We start from the raw sequence: 22531 nt of genomic DNA, 5'->3' as shown, positions 1-22531 counted from the left end.
TTGAATGGACGAGCTAAAACCTGAAAAAAGTGATAAGCATCAAAACATATTTCTCGTTACAAATACAATTACTTTCTGATACTTTTTTTTTTATTTTTTTCTCGCCATGTATACAATAGAATTTGTTTTTACAAAATTGTTAACTATGGCGGCCATCTTGAATTTTGGCGGCCATTTTGAATTTCTACAACCTGCTTCCCAGTCGAAAATGAAGGACAATTCATCCATCTACAATCATGCCAAGTTTCATACTTTTCACAAAGTGCACAAGTATTTCACCAATTTCTTGGACTAAATATAGACACATGTAACAGAATTTATTTGTAAGTTAATTAAATTGTATTTTAAACTCGCGCTGCCTGGATTCGCTTTTTAATTTTCATATCGGCTAAAACATACCTGAATAAATAGAATTATGCAAATTACAGGGACTAACCCACATATTCGAGCATGTTGTAACATTTCACCCAAACTGTGGGCGAGTAACTCTAAGCAGTTGAAGCGTAATTGCTAAGTACTTGCTGACACCTTTTCTTTATTTCCATGAACTGATAATACCTTAATCAATTGTTGAGATAAATATAAGGATTAGCACAACTCCTAGATTTACAAGTCCCAATGTGGCGTGTACCCGCGTAAATATACCAAACAACATTAATTCTTAAACAAACACAGAACTTACTTAACGGCAAAGGTGTTATTAATAACAACAGAGACGCCGTCTTCAGATATCTCATAGCATCTGATGTAAACAGATTGTCCTACATGTACCTCGTACGTTTCAATCCCAGCATAGGAACCATATGTGAATAAAATAGGGTCATCCTGCAAAGAAAATAATTATACAACACAGTTTTGTCCAGATTTGAAGTCGAACCAACATACACATCATGCTTACTATAGTACAGCGAGATGCTATGGAACAGTGCATTCTAGTATAGTGACGCTGCCTGCAAACTTTTTTTGTTGAGTTTAACGTCGCACCTGCACGAGTATAGGGCATATGGCGACTTTCCAGCTTTGATGGTGGAGGAAGACCCCAGGTGACCCTCCGTGCATTATTTCATCACAAGCGGGCACCTGGGTAGAACTACTGACCTTCCGTAAGCCAGCTGGATGGCTTTCTCACATGAAGAATTCAACGCCTCGATTGAAGCTCGAACCCACATCGATGAGGGGCAAGTGATTTGACGTCGATAATGCGAACAAAAGCGAACTACAAGTCGGAAGATATTTGATTTTCACATACGAACACAGGGTATAACAAGAACAAAATTAAAATAAATCAAAGAAAATATAGTTTACAGACGCGTTTAAACTGTATACTTTAATGTTTACAGAAGTATCTTACAATAATATTACAATTCATTTTTTTCTGTTCACATTTATTGATTACCGTACTGTTTCCAACTTGCGTTTTTATTGGCGTTGTGTATTTCCTTGGGGGTTGATGGTAGAGGAAGACCCTAGGTGCTACTCCTAGCATCATTCAAGACACGGTCGGGCACCGGGGTAGAAGCACCGATCTTCCTAATGCCAGCTTGGTGGTTTCTCACATGTAAGAGTCAGCGACTCCAATCACCCTGTCTTGAATTCTTCCTTAATAACGACGTTCTGAATTAAAATTACCTTTAAACATCCTGTGATTTCTATTGACGTCGTGTTTAACCTTGAGACTGTACATTTGATGTTAGTACTAGAAGATATGTTTTGCATTGCGAGGTAATACGAGTTTTCGGGTAAACCACGGACAATTATCGTGTTGTTGGGGTAACACACATAGCTTGGCTTATCTGAAATATGGTAAAAAAAAAGTTAATTTCACATTGTGTGTTTTTAGAAACTTTCGCGCCCTTTTCAGTTAAGTAAAAAAACAAATAGAAACAGTAAACAGAAGAACTAACACTAGTTTGATTTTGTTAAGTTTGTAGAGTTTAAATTCATTTTAACCGTGCTTCCGTTAGCGACTTGCCTGGAACGGATTCATACGTACATACATTCTCATCTCCCGGCATGTTCAATTTCTTTCGGTGGATAGCCATGTTTTCATGTATTATCTTACCAGACTAGCCTACTTCCGGTAAATAAAGCTGACTCAATAGTATTCGTAAATGATTTTATCTACTATTTCATGGCTGAATTATGTTCATAAGGTCTATTAGCACTATAGAAACCAGTGCGAGAGCCATTTGGTCTATATAGGGAATATAATTTATGTTCTTAAGGCCTATTAGCACTATAGAAACCAGTGCGAGAGCCGTCTGGTCTATATAGGGAACACAATTTATGTTCATAAGGTCTATTAGCACTATAGAAACCAGTGCGAGAGCCGTCTGGTCTATATAGGGAATAGAATTTATGTTCATAAGGCCTATTAGCACTATAGAAACCAGTGCGAGACCCGTCTGGTCTATATAGGGAACACAATTTATGTTCATAAGGTCTATTAGCACTAGAGAAACCAGTGCGAGACCCGTCTGGTCTATATAGGGAACACAATTTATGTTCATAAGGCCTATTAGCACTATAGAAACCAGTGCGAGACCCGTCTGGTCTATATAGGGAACACAATTTATGTTCATAAGGCCTATTAGCACTATAGAAACCAGTGCGAGACCCGTCTGGTCTATATAGGGAACACAATTTATGTTCATAAAGTCTATTAGCACTATAGAAACCAGTGCGAGAGCCGTCTGGTCTATCTAGGGAACACAATTTATGTTCATAAGGCCTAATAGCACTATAGAAACCAGTGCGAGAGCCATCTGGTCTATGTAGGGAACACAGTTTATGTTCATAAGGCGTATTAGCACTACAGAAACCAGTGCGAGAGCCGTCTGGTCTATCTAGGGAATAAAATTTAGTAGTGGTGTGTGTACTATCAAACTGGGGTATTTCCTGTCCCAGATGACATTCATAACTGATCTAACGTACTATCTGCTGATTCCGTGACTACCTACAGAATTATACGGTGTTCTTTACTAAATGACATTCATAAATTACAGGACCGGACTATTTCCTGATGCAACGAATTCATAAATAATCTAAAAAGACTATTTACTGGCTAACTGACGTTCTAAAATGATTTAACAGGACTATTTCCTTGATTAATGAAGTTCACACAGTCGAACAAGTTCTTATGTAATAAAAAGTCGTGAATAAAGTATATATCTTACCAGGTCCCGACACTATCCTTCCGATCTTTATGTCTGTCTTTTCTGTTATACAAATATATAAAAAAATACTCAAATATTATAGAGATAAAATATCATCAGGTACACATTAGCAGTTCTTTCGTCTATACGAAGTTAAATACTCTTGGTAGGACACGGAAATTAAGAACCAGAATATTGCAATTCGAAAGGACGCCTTTCAACTATAGAATATTTAGTTTTACGTCAAAGTTTATGGTGTACACTCTACCACTGAGCTATTGAAGCGGAACGTTTGAACAGAGTTATGACAACTGAAACCTGAAGATAAACAGAATTTATTTATTTGTTTTCATATTTGTCTCGTTAATCTATCTGAAAACATTATTCAGATCTACCAGGACACAATTCCTAAACCTTTTAAGCCGCATGATTTTTTAAGAAAACAATATTGTTCACAAGAGCTGTCGGAGGACAGCAACGCTCGACTATGCAACAGCCTTGTCAAATGATTGAATATTTTAAAAGTCTAAAAAGAGGCAGAATTTTGTTAATTGCATAACAGGGTTATGGAACATGTAGAGTGCACATCAGCTCATGATAATGGACAATTGTGTGAAGTTCCAATCCATTCATATTAGTGGATACTAAGATATCAGTTTACATTAAGAAATTTAACCAAAACCTGCTAAGTCGAAAAAAAGCCGTAATTTTGAAAAATGCAATGAAGAGATATGGAACCTGTGCACTGAATGCCAGATCATCACAGTGAACAAGTGTGTGAAGTTTCAATCCATTCCCATTAATGGGTACTGCGATACCAGCTTACATATACTAGATGCCCACGGGCAACATGTCGAGCCCACCAGCTGTCAAAAGGACTTGGAGTTGTACATAACACTCCTTGTCTCATTGAGGCAAACATTTATGCCAAATAAAAAAGAGATCGCAAAAAGTTACAATATAAGTTATTTAAAGTAACAACAAAGGAACGTAAATCTTAAAAAACAAGAGCTATCACTAGAGGTGATGAATGTATCCCCCGCATGCACTGACACAGTACATTGCAATTTGACGCACACAAGATTGCATAATTATGTGGACTGTATGTATATAGACTGTATGTATACAGTATTATGAGTATAGTAACAAAAAACAAAGTCCCATAACTATGCAGACTATTTATCTAAAAGAACGTAACATGCACCATGCACAACTAGGGTTGGTACTGATCACTTGTGTGAAGATTCATTAAATTGTGTGCAAGGGTTCGGAAGATTAGGCGCACACAAGATTGCATATGCAGATTGTATGTACATAGTATGTTAACAAGAAACAAAGTCCCATAACTCTGCATTTTTTGTCATTGAAAGAACCTAACATGCCCCATGCACAACTACTGTTGTTACTGATCACTTGTGTGAAGTTTCATTAAATTGTGTCAAGGGGATGAGGAGAGATGGTGCGCACAAGATTGTGTCTATATATATAGTATAGTAACAAAAAACAAAGTCCCATAACTCTGCAAAAACATTTTCCTGAAAGAACCTAACAAGCCCCATGCACAACTACTGTTGTTACTGATCACTTTTGTGAAGTTTCATTAAATTGTGTCAAGGGGATGAGGAGAGATGATGCGCACAAGATTGTGTCTACGGACAGACGGACGGACAGACAGACAACCTGAAACCAGTATACCCCTAAGTCCACACAAACATCCGCACCAATAGAGATAGGTCAAAATACACCTAAAAATTAGATGTAACATGCATGTTGTACTACAGAAAAGTGGTCTTGATTTTTCCCTACGACCAGTAATAAAGTTACAAATATAAGCTATTTATAGTAACAACAAAGGGAAGTAATTCTAGGATCTTGCGCATGACACTCCATCACATGATGATGAACAATTGTGCCAAGTTATATCAAAATCCCTCTATGCATCAAAAAGAAATGCTCCAGACAAAGTCATTCTTGTATCTGACATTTGACCTCTAAGTGTGACCTTGACCTTAGACCTAGGGACCTGGTTCTTGCGCATGACACTCAGTCTCATGGTGGTGAACTTTTGTGCCAAGTTACATCAAAATCCCTCCAGGCATGAAGAAGAAATGCTCCGGACAAAGTTGTCATTCTTGTATCCTTTGACCTCTAAGTGTGACCTTGACCTTAGACCTAGGGACCTGGTTCTTGCGCGTGACACTCCGTCTCATGATGGTGAACAATTTTGCCAAGTTACATCAAAATCCCTCCATGCATGAAGAAGAAATGCTCCGGACAAAGTCATTTTTGAATTTGACCTTTGACCTGTAAGTGTGACCTTGACCTTTAAGATAGGAACCTGGGGTTTGCGCAAGACACTCCGTCTCACTGAGGTTAACATTCATATCAAATATACACAAGCAAATTCGATGAATTGGTATCCCCCGCCGAAAGGGTTTGTGGTGAGGAATGGCAAAAAAATATATCCGGCAAAAAGTTAAGGATGTTAATAAGAAGCAAATAATTTCATTAGTCAAAATCAATTTAACAGAAAACAAATGTTTAATTAAAGAGTACATAATAAATGTATGATAGTTTGATCCTGACTAAAGAATTTATTTTGAATGGGATATGCTTACTGTAATAAGCTTAGCTTTTAAAATTAAATGCAGTTAATTGAAATATGAGCTTGAAGTTTAACTGGAACGAAATATTGTCTTTGAGTAGTTTGGCACCAGGTGTTGTTGTTTAACATGTACATTTGAACTTAAAAAAACAGATGTCCTTATGAGAACACTGGTAAGATATCTTGAACATGACTGAGGGCAAGGCTTGTGCAGTCACAACTTAACATGTTGAAAGTTTGAACATTTAAAAAAAAAAAGGAATGGAAATATATATATGTATATATATTTATTTTTTAAGGGTGTGGGGGTGCGGGGCAACGGGAGAGGAAACAAAATTTCACATGTTGATTATAAATATTGATGGAAAATTAAAAATGAAAAACAAGAGGGTCATGATGACCCTGGATCGCTCACCAGGGTAATATGAGCTACATGTTTCTAATGTCAAACTGATGATTTTTAGACATTTTTTGGAAGATTTTCCGATGTACAATCAAGTAACCCCTGGGGCGGGGCCAATTTTACCCCGGGGGTCATTATTTGAACAAAGTTTGTAGAAGTCTACTAGGAAATGTTACATATCAAATATCTAAGATCTAGGCCTTCTGGTTTATTTTTAGCAAAATTATGAAGATTTCCCTATGTACAATCAAGTAACCCCTGGGGCTGGGTCAATTTGAACCTGGGGGGGGTCAAGATTTGAACCAATTTTTTAGAGGTCCACTAGGCAATGCTACATGTCAAATATCTAAGCTCTAGGCCTTCTGGTTTATTTTTAGAAAATTTTGAAGATTTTCCGATGTACAATCGAGTAACCCCTGGGACGGGGCCAATTTTACCCCGGAGGTCATGATTTGAACAAAGTTTGTAGAAGTCTACTAGGAAATGTTACATATCAAATATCTAAGATCTAGGCCTTCTGGTTTATTTTTAGCAAATTTATGAAGATTTCCCTATGTACAATAAAGTAACCCCTGGGGCTGGGTCAATTTGACCCTGGGGGGTCAAGATTTGAACCAGTTTTGTAGAGGTCCACTAGGCAATGCTACATGTCAAATATCTAAGTTCTAGGCCTTCTGGTTTATTTTTAGAAAATTTTGAAGATTTTTCTATGTACAATCAAGTAACCCCATGGGGCGGGGTCAATTTGACCCCGGGGGTCAACATTGGAATAAATTTTGTAGAAGTCTACTAGGCAATGCTACATGTCAAATATCTAAGATCTAGGCCTTCTAGTTTATTTTTAGAAATTTTTTGAAGATTTTCCTATGTAAAATCAAGTGACCCCAAGGGCGGGGTCAATTTTGACCCCAGGGCTCATGATTTGAACAAATTTTGAAGATGGTCCACTAGGCAATGCTACATGTGAAATATCTAAGCTCTAGGCCTTCTGGTTTATTTTTAGAAAATTTTGAAGATTTTTCTATGTACAATGAAGTAACCCCATGGGGCGGGGTCATTTTGAGCCTTGGGGGTCATGATTTGAACAAATTTTGTAGAAGTCTATTAGGCAATGCTACATGTCAAATACCTAAGATCTAGGCCTTCTGGTTTATTTTTAGAAATTTTTTGAAGATTTTCCTATGTAAAATCAAGTGACCCTTGAAGCGGGGTCAATTTTGACCCCGGGGGTCATAATTTGAACAAATTTTGTAGAGGTCCACTAGGCAATGCTACATGTGAAATATCTAAGCTCTAGGCCTTCTGGTTTATTTTTAGAAAATTTTTGAAGATTTTCCTATGTAAAATCAAGTGACCCATGGGGCGGGGTCAGTTTTGATCCCGGGGTCACCCCGGGTGACCAAGGCAAGTAGGCGACCAGGTGTGGGTGCGCAACTTCACATGTTTATAATAAATGTTCACAGAAAAGAATGAAAGAAATTTAATGAAATTCTGCCAAATGGCAAGTTTGTTATGTACAAATATGTGTTTTTAGACAATTAAAGGGCAATAACTCTGCAGTTACAAAAGAAATCCAAACGAAATTGTGTGTGCACAACCACATTATAGTGCTATAAATTCTGTTAAAGTTTCATAGTTCAAGGTCAAATATATCAAAAGTTATGATGCAGAAATTGCCATATTTATAGTACCCTATATAGTTAACACTAGAAACTTCTAAGGGCCATAACTCTGGTGTTACTTGGGCAATCTGACTGAAACTTGACGGGCCGCAAGAACTCATAGTGGTGAACAAGAATATGAAGTTTTAAATAAATATTCCCAACCATTTCCTAGATGTGGCTCCGGACGGACGGACGGACGGACGGAAGGACGGATGGACGGACGGACGGAAAGACGGACGGAAGTTCTAACGAAACGGTCTTTATGTGACACCCCCATTGTTCTCTCTATTGTTCTAACAGTCACATAAAAAGAAAAATAGTCACATAAACAGAACGGAATGAATGACATCAAAAAGAAAGTACCGTTATGCAGTCACTTAATCATCATTTCGCGGGCACGGACGGACGGACGGACGGACAATGCCAAAACTATATCCCTCCGACTTTCGTCAGGGGATAACAAGATTGCTCCATGCATGTCAAAATTATGGTCCGGACAAACAAATCCGCACGGACGCACGCACGCATACACACACGCACATACACCGAACAGCCATTTGGACAACTATGTCTTCGCTTCCGCAAGCGGGCTCGACAAAAAGCTTAACCAAAAAATTAAAACCTTAACCAAAAAATTCGAAAAAGGGGCATAATTTTGTAAAAAAGCAAAATAAAGTTATGGAACCTGTGCAATGTAAGTCAGTTTATCACAGTAAATAAATGTGAAGTTTCAATCGATTTCCACAAACAGTTACTGAGATACGAGCTTAACCAAATCGGGACGCGTAGGTGAGTCCAATAGCTCTACCTATTTGTAAAAATGCAAAGTAGAGTTATGGAACCTGAGTCTATAATGCACAGCATGTCTGATCATGACAGTGAACAAGTGTAGCTTTGAACAGTCGAGCTAAAATGGTTACTGGTTCAACATGTTAAACTGATAGTCTTCGATGCTGGCCTTAATCTTACGACACCCATAAATGTAGAACGGTACTCTAGAGGTGCAGTGGCGTTGAAAGATCAGGTCTTTCTATAGCATTCGTTAATCGAAACCCTGGTTAATGTCACATTTTAGTAGGAACGTAATTGAAAGGTGAAAATAAATAACATATAAAAGAAAAAAAACCTTAACATTTTCGAAATTTATCATACCAAGACCAATACTGTTCTTGCTTTTAAATGAATATATCAACAATCACACCAAGTTCTTTTTAACAAGCAATCCTAGATAACTTTCGTGGTGAATGATAATTGAATTTGAATATCCCTCCTTTTTTTCATGGGGAATATTGACATCAGGAAATAATAACTTTAGAATGCGAATATCCCTCAGCTTTAGAATTCGTATACCCCTCCTTTTTTTCGCAGGGAATAATAATTTAAGAATTCGAATATTTCGTAACATACCAGTGGCAATCGTGATACGTAAACCATCTTCCATTGTCGGAATGTTGACAATCGGTTGGTCGGTAATGTCTACCTTTGGCCTAGAAACGGCTATTTCTGGAAGCAACATAAACATATTTTTTCCTCAAAAAAGGGCGGAAAGAAATCATATTTTATACATCAGTAAAATAACTCATTGGAAGTAACAAGATGTTTTATCAATACAGATATTTCTTTTAAATTATCGCCGGAATTATATTCCACCAGTCATCATGGAACTTCATTTTTGTGTAATCTATTTTCTATTTAAAATTCATTTATATAAAAATATGACACACCGACTATAAAATAAGGTGACGGGACACATTCTTGGACGGACGGACGGACTGACAGGCATTGTCGTAACACAAATCTCGTTTGAAAATGGTGTATTGAAAGGAAACCTGTGCTTGATTTTATAAAATTGAATTTGGAATCCAGTCTTAAACAACAACAACAACAACAACAACAACAGCAACATCAACAACAACCAAGACAACAACAACAACAAAACACACCAAAACTCCAGCACCTTTCAAGACTGTTTCTGAATTGACATGTCCATTCTTTTCTCCGAACCTAACTACTTTTTACCTGCAATAGACAAACATACCGTCAGCTGTTGACTTTGGCACATAGCTTGGTGTCAAACGTGATTCTTCCGTCTGTGTGTCTTCACCACAAAAGTCTGAACCTTCAAACACTGCAATACACAGAAATTCATGAATAACTCTAGCATATATAATAACAAAGTAGTTTTATGGATTTAATAATATTTATGCGGTCTGGGAACATCCTTGAGACTTATACAAATGGCAAAGGCAATTTAGTGTTAATTTATTTGAAAATCAATTATTATGTATAAAAAAAAGTTGTACATAACGGGCACTACCGTCATCTAAGTTAACAGCGCTATCCGTTGGCTTCAGCGTTGGTTCTGGACCGGCAATGCGTGTTGGTGCAGTATCTTCCTTATCAAATATACTTTCATCGTGTCCTTTCGGAGCTGAAGTCAAAATTATATTATTATTATTATAGAACAAGGTTTCATCAATTTATATCAAATACATTTTGAGCTAGGTGCGTCACAAACTTTTTTCGGACGGACGCACGCACGCACGGACAAAACCCAATCTATATGCCCCCACCACTCATGGGGTGGGAGGAGGGGCACAAAAAGATGCATGTAATATTGTTTTGTTCTACAGGTAATGTGGGTGGGGATGGAGGTTGTTTTATAGGTGATACTGGAGGAAAGGGATACTAAAGCAATATTAACAACACTTATTTTTCTTGACGGCGGGCCAAAATGCTCGAGTACGATACAAAATACCAAAAGTCATTTAGTTATGGCAAGTTCAAATAGAGATATGAGCTTTACAAGCTGTCTACATAAGACAACGACACAAATGCCGAGGGATCCCGAGCTTTCGACACAGTGAGCTATAATAACAGCACCGTGCTAATAATCAAATTTACCTTTCTGGCATATAAATGGACCCAAAGTGTATTTGCAGTCACTATGTGTATTCCAGTTGTAATTATATTTATGTAGATAGTCTACGCATCCTTGAATGCTTCCAGGTAATCCTGGTGCCCAGCTGCTGTAGTTCATTGGGGAACCATCGATCCACCTGTGCTCACCGTGCTCGGGATCATACTTGGCTCCTATCCATACATACACGTGTCTTGCATCTGTAACAAGTGCATATCGGTTTCAGAATTTCACTATATAATAGTAAATTATGAGATAAACTTACATGACTATAAAAGCAGTTAAAACGTATGTGTCAATGTTACTGTATTGCAGTTTTTAAATCCAAAGAAAATATTCAGTACATTAATGAGCCACCGTTTAAAATGGCATAAAACATAACAATAAATCTCCTCTGCGAGGTTGTCTCAAGATGCCGAAGATGTGTGTAGAAGTCGAAAACACTTGGTCCAGTAGGTTCTGATAATCATGCTACATGCAAAACTTTCACATTTCTTTGAAAAACAAAATAAAAGTTAAGAGCCAAATTAAGTCATCTCATGATGCCAAAGACATGCGTGAAGTTAAAAACCAATTGACGTAGTAGGTTAAGAGAAACCTGTTGTCATTAAAAACGTTAATCGTGAAAAAGGGGCACAGTTTTGCGAAAATAAAATCTTCAGAAAATTGCATTCAACCAAAATGTGTGACACGCACTCGGAAGCAACGTCGACGAAAAGGTGGTAACAAAAACGTGATATTTGGAGAGCTAATATTGCTACAGATGAATAATATCAAAGCCGTATTACCCGAGACTTTTTGCTGGATGTATTTATGCTCCTCCTCACCTTCAACCTTGACCAGACTTGCATCAACTTCTTCACAGTATCTCTAAATTTAAGCACAAAGGAACTTCATTGTTTGTTAAACATCTCAATTTTAGAACAAAAATCAAAATATTTTCATAAAGTTATACTGATGGTAATATACTCAAAGTTCGTACATCAACCAAACTTCGTATACCAAATATAAAGGCAAAATGCTGTTGTTTTTTTTTCCGATTATAAAACTGTGATTAGATGTAGCATCGTCGGACATCCATGATTTCACAAAGAAAATATTCAGTACACTGCATTATAGCAACTATCGCGAAATTTCTGATAAAGTAAAGCTAATTTAGCAAACAATTTTGTATATCTTTTTAACAATATGAGCCGTGCCATGAGAAAACCAACATAGTGGCTTTGCGACCAGCATGGGTCCAGACCAGCCTGCGCATCCGCGCAGTCTGGTCAGGATCCATGCTGTTCGGTAACAGTTTCTCTAATTGCAATAGACTTTGTAAGCGAACAGCATGGATCCTGACCAGACTGCGCGGATGCGCAGGCTGGTCTGGATCCATGCTGGTCGCAAAGCCACTATGTTGGTTTTCTCATGACACGGCTCATATGTTGTTCAACCAGTGAAGAACAGCAAGTCTCACAAGCGACAAGAGACGGTTTGATATTACCCTATACAACAGTTTATTCAAATATTATGAACGTGAAATTATGAATTCGGAATAATGCCCGAAAAGAGACCATCCAGTTTCCATTGTCTTCTAATTTTGCCCTGTTTTTTGCACTGTTGACAAAAAATCATTGGTAGTAGACATCTAATTAAATTTCTATATTGAATATGTCCATCTTCCAATTTAAAGGGGTGCTTATCAAAAAGATACTGGCTGAATAGCGAACAGTGCAGATCAGGATCAGACTGCACGGATGTGCAGGCTGATCTTGGTCTGCACTGATCGCAATGGCAGAATCACTTGCCGCCAACAGGCTAAGGGTTAATAAACAATACATTGGACAAATCAGCGACGAAGCACCACAGTTATACAGAGCTAACCAGAACCACCTACAAAGTGGTCTACGATCACGAACGCTGGGATAACTTCGTTGATGGTATGTAACAGGTTTCCACGTCAGAATTTCAGCGACCATGTTTTCCTCAAGACAAGCCTTACTGTAAGACAGTGTTAAATAACTAGATCTGACTACACCCAATCTGACTAAAGTACTTCATCTGCTAAACATTAACGTTACCCTAGCGCCGGATATTCCCATCCTCACTTGCCACTCGAGTTTGATGCGAAATTGGCAATATAACTATCCGATCTTTCATAGCCATCTAGTCTAACACGATAAAAATGTCTCCAAAAATTGATTATAATAGATTTTATTCATTTTATTTTGTTGGATTTAACGTCGCACCGACACAATTATAAGTCATATGGCGACTCTCCAGCTTTGATGGTAGAGGAAGACCCCAGGTGCCCCTCCGTGCATTATTTCATCACGAGCGGGCACCTGGGTAGAACCACCGACCTTCCGCAAGCCAGCTGGATGGCTTCCTAGCATGAAGAATTCAACGCCCCCAGTGAGGTTCGAACCCACATCGATGAGGGGCAAGTGATCTGAAGTCAGCGACCTTAACCACTCCGCCATGGAGGCCCCTTGATTATAATAGAAGAAGGGTAAAATGTGTTTAAATATCAAAAGCATACCTTAGCGTCTTCCCAGCTACGCTCTTTGTCCGTGTGTAGGTAGCACTTGTTACCAAATTTCTCCCAGCCTATATCACACTCTTGATTCCAAAAGATGAAAATATGTATTTATATAACTGAGAAACAACTGTTGCAAAGACGAAAATCTATGACGATTATAATGCTCTGTAGTTTTCAAAACTGGTGATAAAAGCAAATTGTTCTTTTTACAAGTTTCAGTTCGGTTTAGGTCTATTTGATTAATAGCTGTTTTAGCGACACTGATACCGTTAAGTATTTTTTATGCCGACATATTTCAGTATTAAATGAAAGATGAAGACGGCACGTGCATTATATTATTCGCACCAGGACTCTCGAGTAGAACTGCCGATCGTTCGCAAGCCTGCTGATTGACTTCTCAACATAACGGAAGTTTTCTGCAGTATATATGTATTTATTTTACATTCTGTCTCCAATAAGTCATGTATAAACAATAGATTGTTGAAAATATTACAAATAATGGCGTGTCGCATTTGGTTTGTACTATTCAAGTATGCCTTAAAGTTTGGAAATCATTTACTGACCACAGGTGATAGGAAGTGGAAACTGTTTCGAGTCTGAAAGGACCCCACGACCCTTGACATACTTACCCATCGAAATAATGATTATCGTATGAAACCACATTCCTAAAATTAAATCGCCATTGTACAGTGACATTTTCTGTATGCACGGTGACATAACTAGGTAAGACGACATTACTCAGTGAAAGAGACATAGCTCCGCTAAATTTGTTTTTGTTTGTTTTGTTGGGTTAAGAGTCGAGTCACACCGACACAATTAAGGTCATATGGCAATTATTCCAGCTTTTGACGGTAGAGAAAGGCCCCAGGAGCTCATAACTCCGATAAAAGTATCCAAACAAAAAACCAAGATAGAACTCTAGCTATATGTAGGTCCTCATTTCACAAATTTGTTCACCAAAATGAGTTAAATATCTGCATTTATAATGAAATGAGCTTCAATTTCATTTTGACGGACGGATAGACGGACGAACAGATATCACCATTTCATAGCACACAGACCTTTCTCAAAAGGGCATATACAAAGCGCCAGAAAAAGAACAAAGCTTGCACCAAACGTTGGAGGCGATCTTTGCATACGCAAAAAACAGCTATTAGTAAACAAACAAAACGTTACCTTTCTCACAGACGAACGCCACATTGCTACCTGCAACAGAAAAAACCCCAATACATTTTACAAAATAAGCATCACATCATAAACCCGAAGATATCGACCACTTATGCGCTAATTAATGACGCTGAAAATATTCTAGCGAAATATCATGGAAATACCGGTGATGTCTTGCCCACCAACCCAACAAAAACGCATCAGTAAAGTGTCATTCTTTTGACAGTCATGTTTGTCAAAACAATAAATGCAATCAGAACAACATGTTAGAAAAGACTCTTACTGAAATATGTACAGATATCACAGAAATTTCAATAAAACTACTTTTTATTGTCGTATTATGTTTCATACATGTATAGAATTGAATTAGATTATACTTTAACTAGAATGTGTCTGTAGGACACAGGGTGTGCCCCCCCACTGGTACATTTGTCACAATTAAGTGGCAATAATTCAAATGTTTGCAGTCTTAATGGGGTATCATCCTCAACAAACATTTTATGAAAAGGATTCATTATTCTAGGCGCTATACTTTTTGAGCTATGAGCATCACAAACAAAAAATCCACTATTTTGGCTATTTCAAGGGCCATAACTCTGTAATAAGAGCTAAGATTCTCAAGAAGAATGCCAAGTGTGCAAGGTCACATCACGATAAAGACTCCAGCAAGGTTTCCTGAATTTACATCAAATACTTTTTGAGCTAGGTATATAATTAGGTGAAAAAGTGCATTTTTTTACTATTTCAGGGGCCATAACTTTAAAAATAAGGGGTGGAGCCAGCCAAAAAATTAGAGGTGTGCAAGTTTATATCATGATAAAGACTTATGCGAGTTTTCAACCATTTATATTAAATACTTTTTGAGCTACGTGTGTCACAAGGTGAAAATGTACATTTTTGACTATTTCAGGGGCCATAACTCTAAAAATAGGGGGCGGACCCAAATGAAAAGTAGGAGGTGCACAAGTTCATATCATGATTAAGACTCATGCAAGGTTTCATGAATCTATATCAAATACTTTTTGAGCTAGGCATGTCAGAAGGTGAAAATGTGCATTTTTGACTACTTCTGGGGCCATAACTCTGAAAATTGGGGGCAGACCCAAATGAAAAATACGAGGTGCGCAAGTTCATAGCATGATTAAGACTCACGCAAGGTTTCATGAATCTATATCAAATACTTTTTGAGCTAGGCGTGTCACAAGGTGAAAATGTGTATTTTTGACCATTTCAGGGGCTATAACTCTAAAAATTGGGGGTGGAGCAAGATGAAAAATAGAAGGTGCGCAAGTTCATATCATGATTAAGACTCATACAAGATTTCATGAATCTATATCAAATACTTTTTGAGCTAGGCGTGTCACAAGGTCAAAATGTGCATTTTTGACTATTTCAGGGGCCATAACTCTGAAAATAGGGGATGGAGCCAGACGAAAAATAGAAGGTGCGCAAGTTCATATCATGATAAAGACTCATGCAAGGTTTCATCAATTTATATCAAATACTTTTCGAGCTAGGCGCGTCACGAACTTCGGACGGACGGACGGATGGATGGACGGACGGACGCACGGACAGACGGACGGACGCACGGACAAGACCAAATCTATATGCCCCCACCACTCATGGGGGGGGGGGTGGGGGCACAAAAATCAGTACTGTTTGTAAAACACATATGCCCTTATTAGCCCGGCCTGTCACAGGTAAACGAGTGTGATTTTTCTAGGATTTTTCGCAGGAATCATCTTTCAAAACAAAACAGGAAAGATGACAATGTAAAGGAGACCATGCCCCTGAAAATGCATGATAGAATAAAATCATGATAATGTTGAATAATAATAAAAGTTCCAAAATATACTATTTTCTCTTCATGTCGCTGACGCATATTAAGTTTCATTTCAATTAGTAAATCTTAAAAGGGACATAACACCGGATGCGTATGTCCAAAATGTTTCCTTTAAACTGAATGTAACCTGCAGAACAAGACGATACATATTTACTGGGGATGGGGTGTAATGCGGAAGTGGGAGTGGGAGTGGGAGTGGGAGTGGGAGTGTGTGTGTGTGTGTATGTGTATGTGTGTGTTTGTGTGGTGGGGGGAGGGGGTGTAATGTAGGCGAGGCGGAATACTAACAGACAATATCAAGGAACACAAGAATCTAAAATTGAAACTAGAAAATGCTTTTGTAAAAAAGCGCATGTCTCCCCAAATGCAAAGTCCTATAGGCAAGAAGTCAATAGGGGTCAGGAGCGAAAGTCAAAGAGACACTGATGGTTGGCTGCAATAGGGATCATCTACTTGGCATGTCCTGTCATCCCGCTAAATTTCAACACTCTTGGCCTAGTGGTTCTCAAGTCCCTGTTCAGGCTCCTGTGACCTTGACCTTTGATCAAGTGACCTCAAAATAAATAGGGGTCATCTACTCTGCATGTCCTATCATCCTATTAAGTTTCAACATTGTAGGTCAAGTGGTTCTCAAGTTATTTCCAAAAAATGATTTTACATGAACAGGCCACTGTGACCTTGACCTTTAATTGACTGACTCCAAAATCAATAGGGGTCATCTACTCTGCATGTTCAATCACCCTATGAAGTTTCAACATTCTGGGTCAAGTGGTTCTCAAGTTATTGATCGGAACTGGTTATCAATGTTCAGGCCCCTGTGACCTTGACCTTTACAGGAGTGACCCCAAAAACAATAGGGGTCATTTACTCTGTATGAACAATCATCCTATGAAGTTTCAACACTCTGGGTCAAGAGGTTCTTAAGTTATTGATTGGAAATGGTTTTCCATGTGCAGGCCCCTGTGGCCTTGACCTTTAACAAAGTGACCCCAAAATCATTAGGGGTCATCTACTTTGCATGACCAATCATCCTATGAAGTTTCATCATTCTGGGTCAAGTGGTTCTCAAGTTACTGACCGGAAATGGTTTTCAATGTTCAGGCCCCTGTGGCCTTGACCTTTCACAGTGACCCCAAAATCGTTAGGGGTCATCTACTCTGCATGACCAATCATCCTATTAAGTTTCAACATTCTGGGTCAAGTGGTTCTCAAGTTACTGACTGGAAATGGTTTTCAATGTTCAGGCCCCTGTGACCTTGACCTTTTATGGAGTGACCCCAAAATCGATAGGGGTCATCTACTTTGCATGTACAATCATCCTATGAAGTTTCAACATTCTGGGTCAAGTGGTTCTCCAGTTATTGATCGGAAATGGTTTTCCATGTTCAGGCCCCTGTGACCTTGACCTTTGACGGAGTGACCCCAAAATAGTTAGGGGTCATCTACTCTGCATGACCAATCATCCTATGAAGTTTCAGCATTCTGGGTCAAGTGGTTCTCCAGTTATTGATCGGAAATGGTTTTCAATGTTCAGGCCCCTGTGACCTTGACCTTTGATGGAGTGACCCCAAGATCAATAGGGGTCATCTACTCTTCATAATCAATCATCCTATGAAGTTTCAACATTCTGGGTCAAGTGGTTCTCTAGTTATTGATCGGAAATGGTTTTCAATGTTCAGGCCCCTGTGACCTTGACCTTTGACGGAGTGACCCCAAAATCAATAGGGGTCATCTACTCTTCATGTCCAATCATCCTATGAAGTTTGAACATTCTGGGTCAAGTGGTTCTCTAGTTATTGATCGGAAATGGTTTTCAATGTTCAGGCCCCTGTGACCTTGACCTTTGACAGAGTGACCCCAAAAACATTAGGGGTCGTCTACTCCAGCAGCCCTACAACCCTATAAAGTTTGAAGGTTCTAGGTCAAATGGTTCTCCAGTTATTGCTCGGAAATGAAGTGTGACGTACGGACGGACGGACGGACGGACGGACAGGGCAAAAACAATATGTCTCCTGGGGGAGACATAAATATATCTATGACGTGCCGAGTGTAGGTATTATGACGGTAGGAGACGGGATTCTAAGAGGCAATATCAAGAACATAAGAAACTAATAGTATTTTATTTCGTGTGGGGATGGTTATGTGGAGGTAGTTGGGGTAGTGGGAGTAATGTGGGTGGTCGGATGAAAGGAAACTGAGCCACAATATAAAAAATCCACAAGAATCCAAATGTCAATAATTGGTAATGGTACGGTTATTGGGGGCGGGTGCGTGGGGGGAGGGGCTCTGCCCCACCTCTGCTCCATGGCAGGTCATGACTCCCAACACGATTGGGATAGTTAATCGTTTAAAACAATAAACAATGAAAAATGGTGACCGTAGGCTCAAGCGTTCTAAATTATTGATCACAAATGCTTTCAATTTCAAATTAAAGATGACACTGACCTTTTATGTACGACCTGTTATTGAACAGAGACCATTTTCAGCCACACAGTCAATGTGGTCTTGACTATTGACCTATTGACTTTAAAACAAGAGAGCCAAGATGGCCCTAGGCCGCTCACCTGAGTAACATACCATAACAGTGTAAACATGTTTTACCTAGTGATTTCATGGAGACAAATATTCTGAACAATTTTCATTAAGATTAGACCAACAAACGTGTCCTCTTGAGTGTAAACAAGCATTTTCTTTGATCTGACCTACTGACCTAGTTTTTTACCCTACATGACCCAGATTCGAACTTATCCAATGTTTCATGAAAACATTCTGACAAAGTTTCGGGCAGATTGGAGCAAAAAAGATGCCTCTAGAGTGTATACAATCTTTTCCTTTGATTTGACCTAGTGACCTAGTTTTTGACCCCACGTTACCCAGATTTTAAATCACCCAAGACGTCATGATAACAGACCAAATGTTATGAAGATAGAATAAAAAATGTGCCCCTAGGGTGTAAACAAGCTTATTCTTTGATTTGACCTTGTTACCTAGTTTTTTGAACCCGCATGACCCAGATAAAAATTCATCTGATATTTCATGCGACAAATGTTCTGACCAAGTTTTATGCACATCAAATGAACAAGTGTTAACAAGCTTTTCTTTGATTTGACCGGGTGACCTAGTTTTTGACCCCATATGACCCAGTTTTAAACTTGGCCTAGAAATCATCAAGACAAACATTCTGACCAAGTTTCATGAATATAGGGTCATAAATGTGGCCTCTAGGTTGTTAACAAGCTTTTCCTTTGATTTGACCTGATGACCTCGTTATTGATCCGACATGGCCCATTTTCGATCCAAGCCTAGAGATCATCAAGATAATCATTCTGTGCAAGTTTGTATCAAATCAAAGCATAAATGAAACCTCTATATGGCTGAAAGGGCCAAAATAGAAAAATTTGGAAAGGGGCAGTAACTCTAGAATCTATGATGGAATCTAGCCGGTTTTCGAAAGGAACTAAGATCTTATTGTGACTTAAGTTGTATGTAAGTGTGGTTAAAATCAAATGTAAAATGTTACTTCTATCATGTTCACAAGGTAAAAATTAACAAATTTTGGCTCTTTCAGGGGTCAATCAGGGGCCGTAACTCCGGTACCTATGATTGGATCTGACAGATTCATCATGGGGTCCAAGATTTATTGTTGTTGGAGATATTTTGCAAGTTTGTATCAAATCAAACCATAGATGAAATCTCCATATGGCTGCAAAAGCCAAAATAGTAAATTCTGGCCCTTTAAGGGGACATAACTCTAAAACCCATGACGGGATCTGGCCAGTTTCCAAATGAAACCGAGATATTATACCAATACAAGTTTTGTGCAAGTTTGAATAAAGTTGATTGCAAAACGTGGTCTCTATCGTGTTCACAAGCCAAAAATAGCCGAAAATAGCCAAAAGTAGCAAGTTTTGGCCCTTTAAGGGGCCATAACTCTGGAACCCATAATGGGATCTGACCAGTTTTCGAAAGGAACCGAGATATTATGCCAATACAAGTTGTGTGCAAGTTTGATCAAAATTGATTGCAAAAAATGGAGTCTCTATCGTGTTCACAAGAAATTGTGGACGGACGACGGACGGACGAAGGACGAAGGGCGATTCGTTACTACGTGACAGGTGAGTTAAGAATAGAGATCATCAAGTGGCTTCAAACAATCACCATTTAAGACCGTTTTCAATTTCGTGACTACCATGATCTTGATACACAGATCCTGAAGACAATATGTGCCATTTAGTGATCACTGGTAATTATCGTTTGAAGTTTAACTACAGTGACTGTGACTTACTGAACCCCTATCACCACCCCGTCCCCCATCCCCACTCCCCACAGAAGTAGGCAATCATCATATTACGTGTGGCTGTTATAAATCCAAGGGTTCTCCAGTTATTTATCGGAAATTGCTTTCAGTCTAAATTCACGCTAACATTAAATTTGACCTACTTGCCCTCAAAACAATATGGTTCATGTACTAACCACAGACAACCATGAAGTTTGACAACTATAGATTATGATTATCGACTGGAAACCATATGGTGCTCAGAAGGACGACCGACCGGCAAAAACAAGAAACCTATCTTCTTCGAAGGCATAATGATATACATAAATTATGTGAAAATAATACCTTCTGTTTCTTGTTTGTCCACAGTGGTTAAAACTGCCCCATGGTCTTCACAGAATGTCTATATTTCGTGTGAAAAAAAAACACGAACAAACATATTAATCTTTAGTCAGGTTAAAGGTAGTATGTTGTATATTTGGCTATCTATTTTATATGACATATATGTTTTACAGTGTCTAGTTCACACCTCTACAGGTGATTTGTCTTTCTAAAAAAGTGATAAAACGCCGGTGCAGTGAAAGTAACCAGTTGTACAAACTTATTGATGTATGAGTTTTCCAAGATATCCTAACAAATTACCAGAAATATTATACAGAAGTGTGTTATTGAGCGGACACTGTCAATCTGGACAATTTGGACCAATTCAAGGGCCATAACTCTAGAGACACTGGTCCGAACTGGCTGGTTATCGAACCTAATCTAGATTTTAAAGAGATACACACTTGTATAAGTTTTGTTTAGTTCTGATGCAAAATGCTCTAGTTTTTGAGCGGACACTATCAATTTTGGCAGTTCTGACCAATTCAAGGGCAATAACTCTGGAGATTCTGGTCCGAACTGGCTGGTTATCGAAGCTGGCCTAGATTTTATTGAGATGCATATTTTTCAAATGGGCGTATAAAATGCACAACAACAATAAAAACGGACGGAAGTACAAAGGGCAGTGACAGTTACAATAAGGTAACGTCGCAAAATTTTCAGCAGCTATGTATCAAGAAGTGCCGTCTGCAGAATTAAACAATTTTGCGACCCGTTTAAAATTACTCTCGTCAAGAGCTGGAAGATACAAACCATGGATTTTATTCTGCAAGTGTAATTTTCGGTCCAGAAATCTGTAAGAGTTATTCAGGGAGACATTGCGGGACTTAATTAGGGCAATATTAATCCGCGGAACTGAAGTACATATTTCTCGATGGAAAGCTAATCTGTTTGTTGTACTCAGTTTAAATTACTAGAAATTTAAATGGTAAACAATTTGCTCGTATTGTCCAATTTATTTGACCTGTCAAAAAATGGACCCGGCTTTCAATATATTCTGTTCGAGCCTATATAGGATTAACATGAAAGCCGGGAACATGTTTTGACAGGTCATTTAAATAGTACAATAAGGCTGAGAAAAATCACAAAAAAACTCAACATTATTGTACTTTTTAACGCCACGACATCAGTTAACATGAGGTCGTTAGTGACGTCACCATAGATGAAAAACTAGCGTGTAATAATATGAATTTACATTTAATTTTCCGATTATAAGTCTTCTTGTACAGATTGTGAGAGTTTGAATTTACTCATTGCAACTGTTATGTTTCATTAAACTGAAATAAATCTTATACAATTGCCTGAAATTTGCTCATATTTTTGATTATATGAAACGAGAATGCACTGCGAATTTAATATAAATAAGATGTGATTTTGCAAACCTTTGCTTCTGTCAAGCTGCAGCTCGTTGCCGGTAGAATAATACACTTATTATCCTTCATTTGCCAACCTCCACCACAGTCTGAAAAAAAGATATAGATTTTTTTTGTCTACGGTGTTCCATTAGGGACATTATTGTTTTTTTCCCCCGCTTTGCCCTGTAGATTGGCAAGAGCGATAATGCAAAAATAAACATGAAATTATGCCGAG

At 38.4% G+C, this 22531-nt stretch overlaps 1 protein-coding gene across 1 annotated transcript in view; it reads right to left on the bottom strand.

Moving 5' to 3' along the window:
• LOC128550063 (uncharacterized) overlaps positions 1-22531 on the bottom strand; it is a 48067-nt gene that overhangs the window by 14334 nt on the left and 11202 nt on the right. The window contains exons 6-17 of the mRNA XM_053528040.1: positions 22324-22403; positions 20906-20963; positions 14451-14480; positions 13275-13354; positions 11536-11617; positions 10732-10947; positions 10145-10258; positions 9866-9955; positions 9235-9330; positions 3177-3218; positions 1630-1793; positions 683-825 (exon numbers count right to left, since the gene is read on the bottom strand). Of these exons, the coding sequence (XP_053384015.1) occupies positions 683-825; positions 1630-1793; positions 3177-3218; positions 9235-9330; positions 9866-9955; positions 10145-10258; positions 10732-10947; positions 11536-11617; positions 13275-13354; positions 14451-14480; positions 20906-20963; positions 22324-22403 (1195 nt within the window). The remainder of the gene's footprint in view (positions 1-682; positions 826-1629; positions 1794-3176; positions 3219-9234; positions 9331-9865; positions 9956-10144; positions 10259-10731; positions 10948-11535; positions 11618-13274; positions 13355-14450; positions 14481-20905; positions 20964-22323; positions 22404-22531) is intronic.

Source organism: Mercenaria mercenaria, chromosome 17 (genome assembly GCF_021730395.1).
Source record: "Mercenaria mercenaria strain notata chromosome 17, MADL_Memer_1, whole genome shotgun sequence".
NCBI classification, from domain to species: domain Eukaryota; kingdom Metazoa; phylum Mollusca; class Bivalvia; order Venerida; family Veneridae; genus Mercenaria; species Mercenaria mercenaria.
The sequence above is the reverse complement of the archived record's forward strand: the minus strand, read 5'-3'. Positions and strand labels throughout refer to the sequence as shown.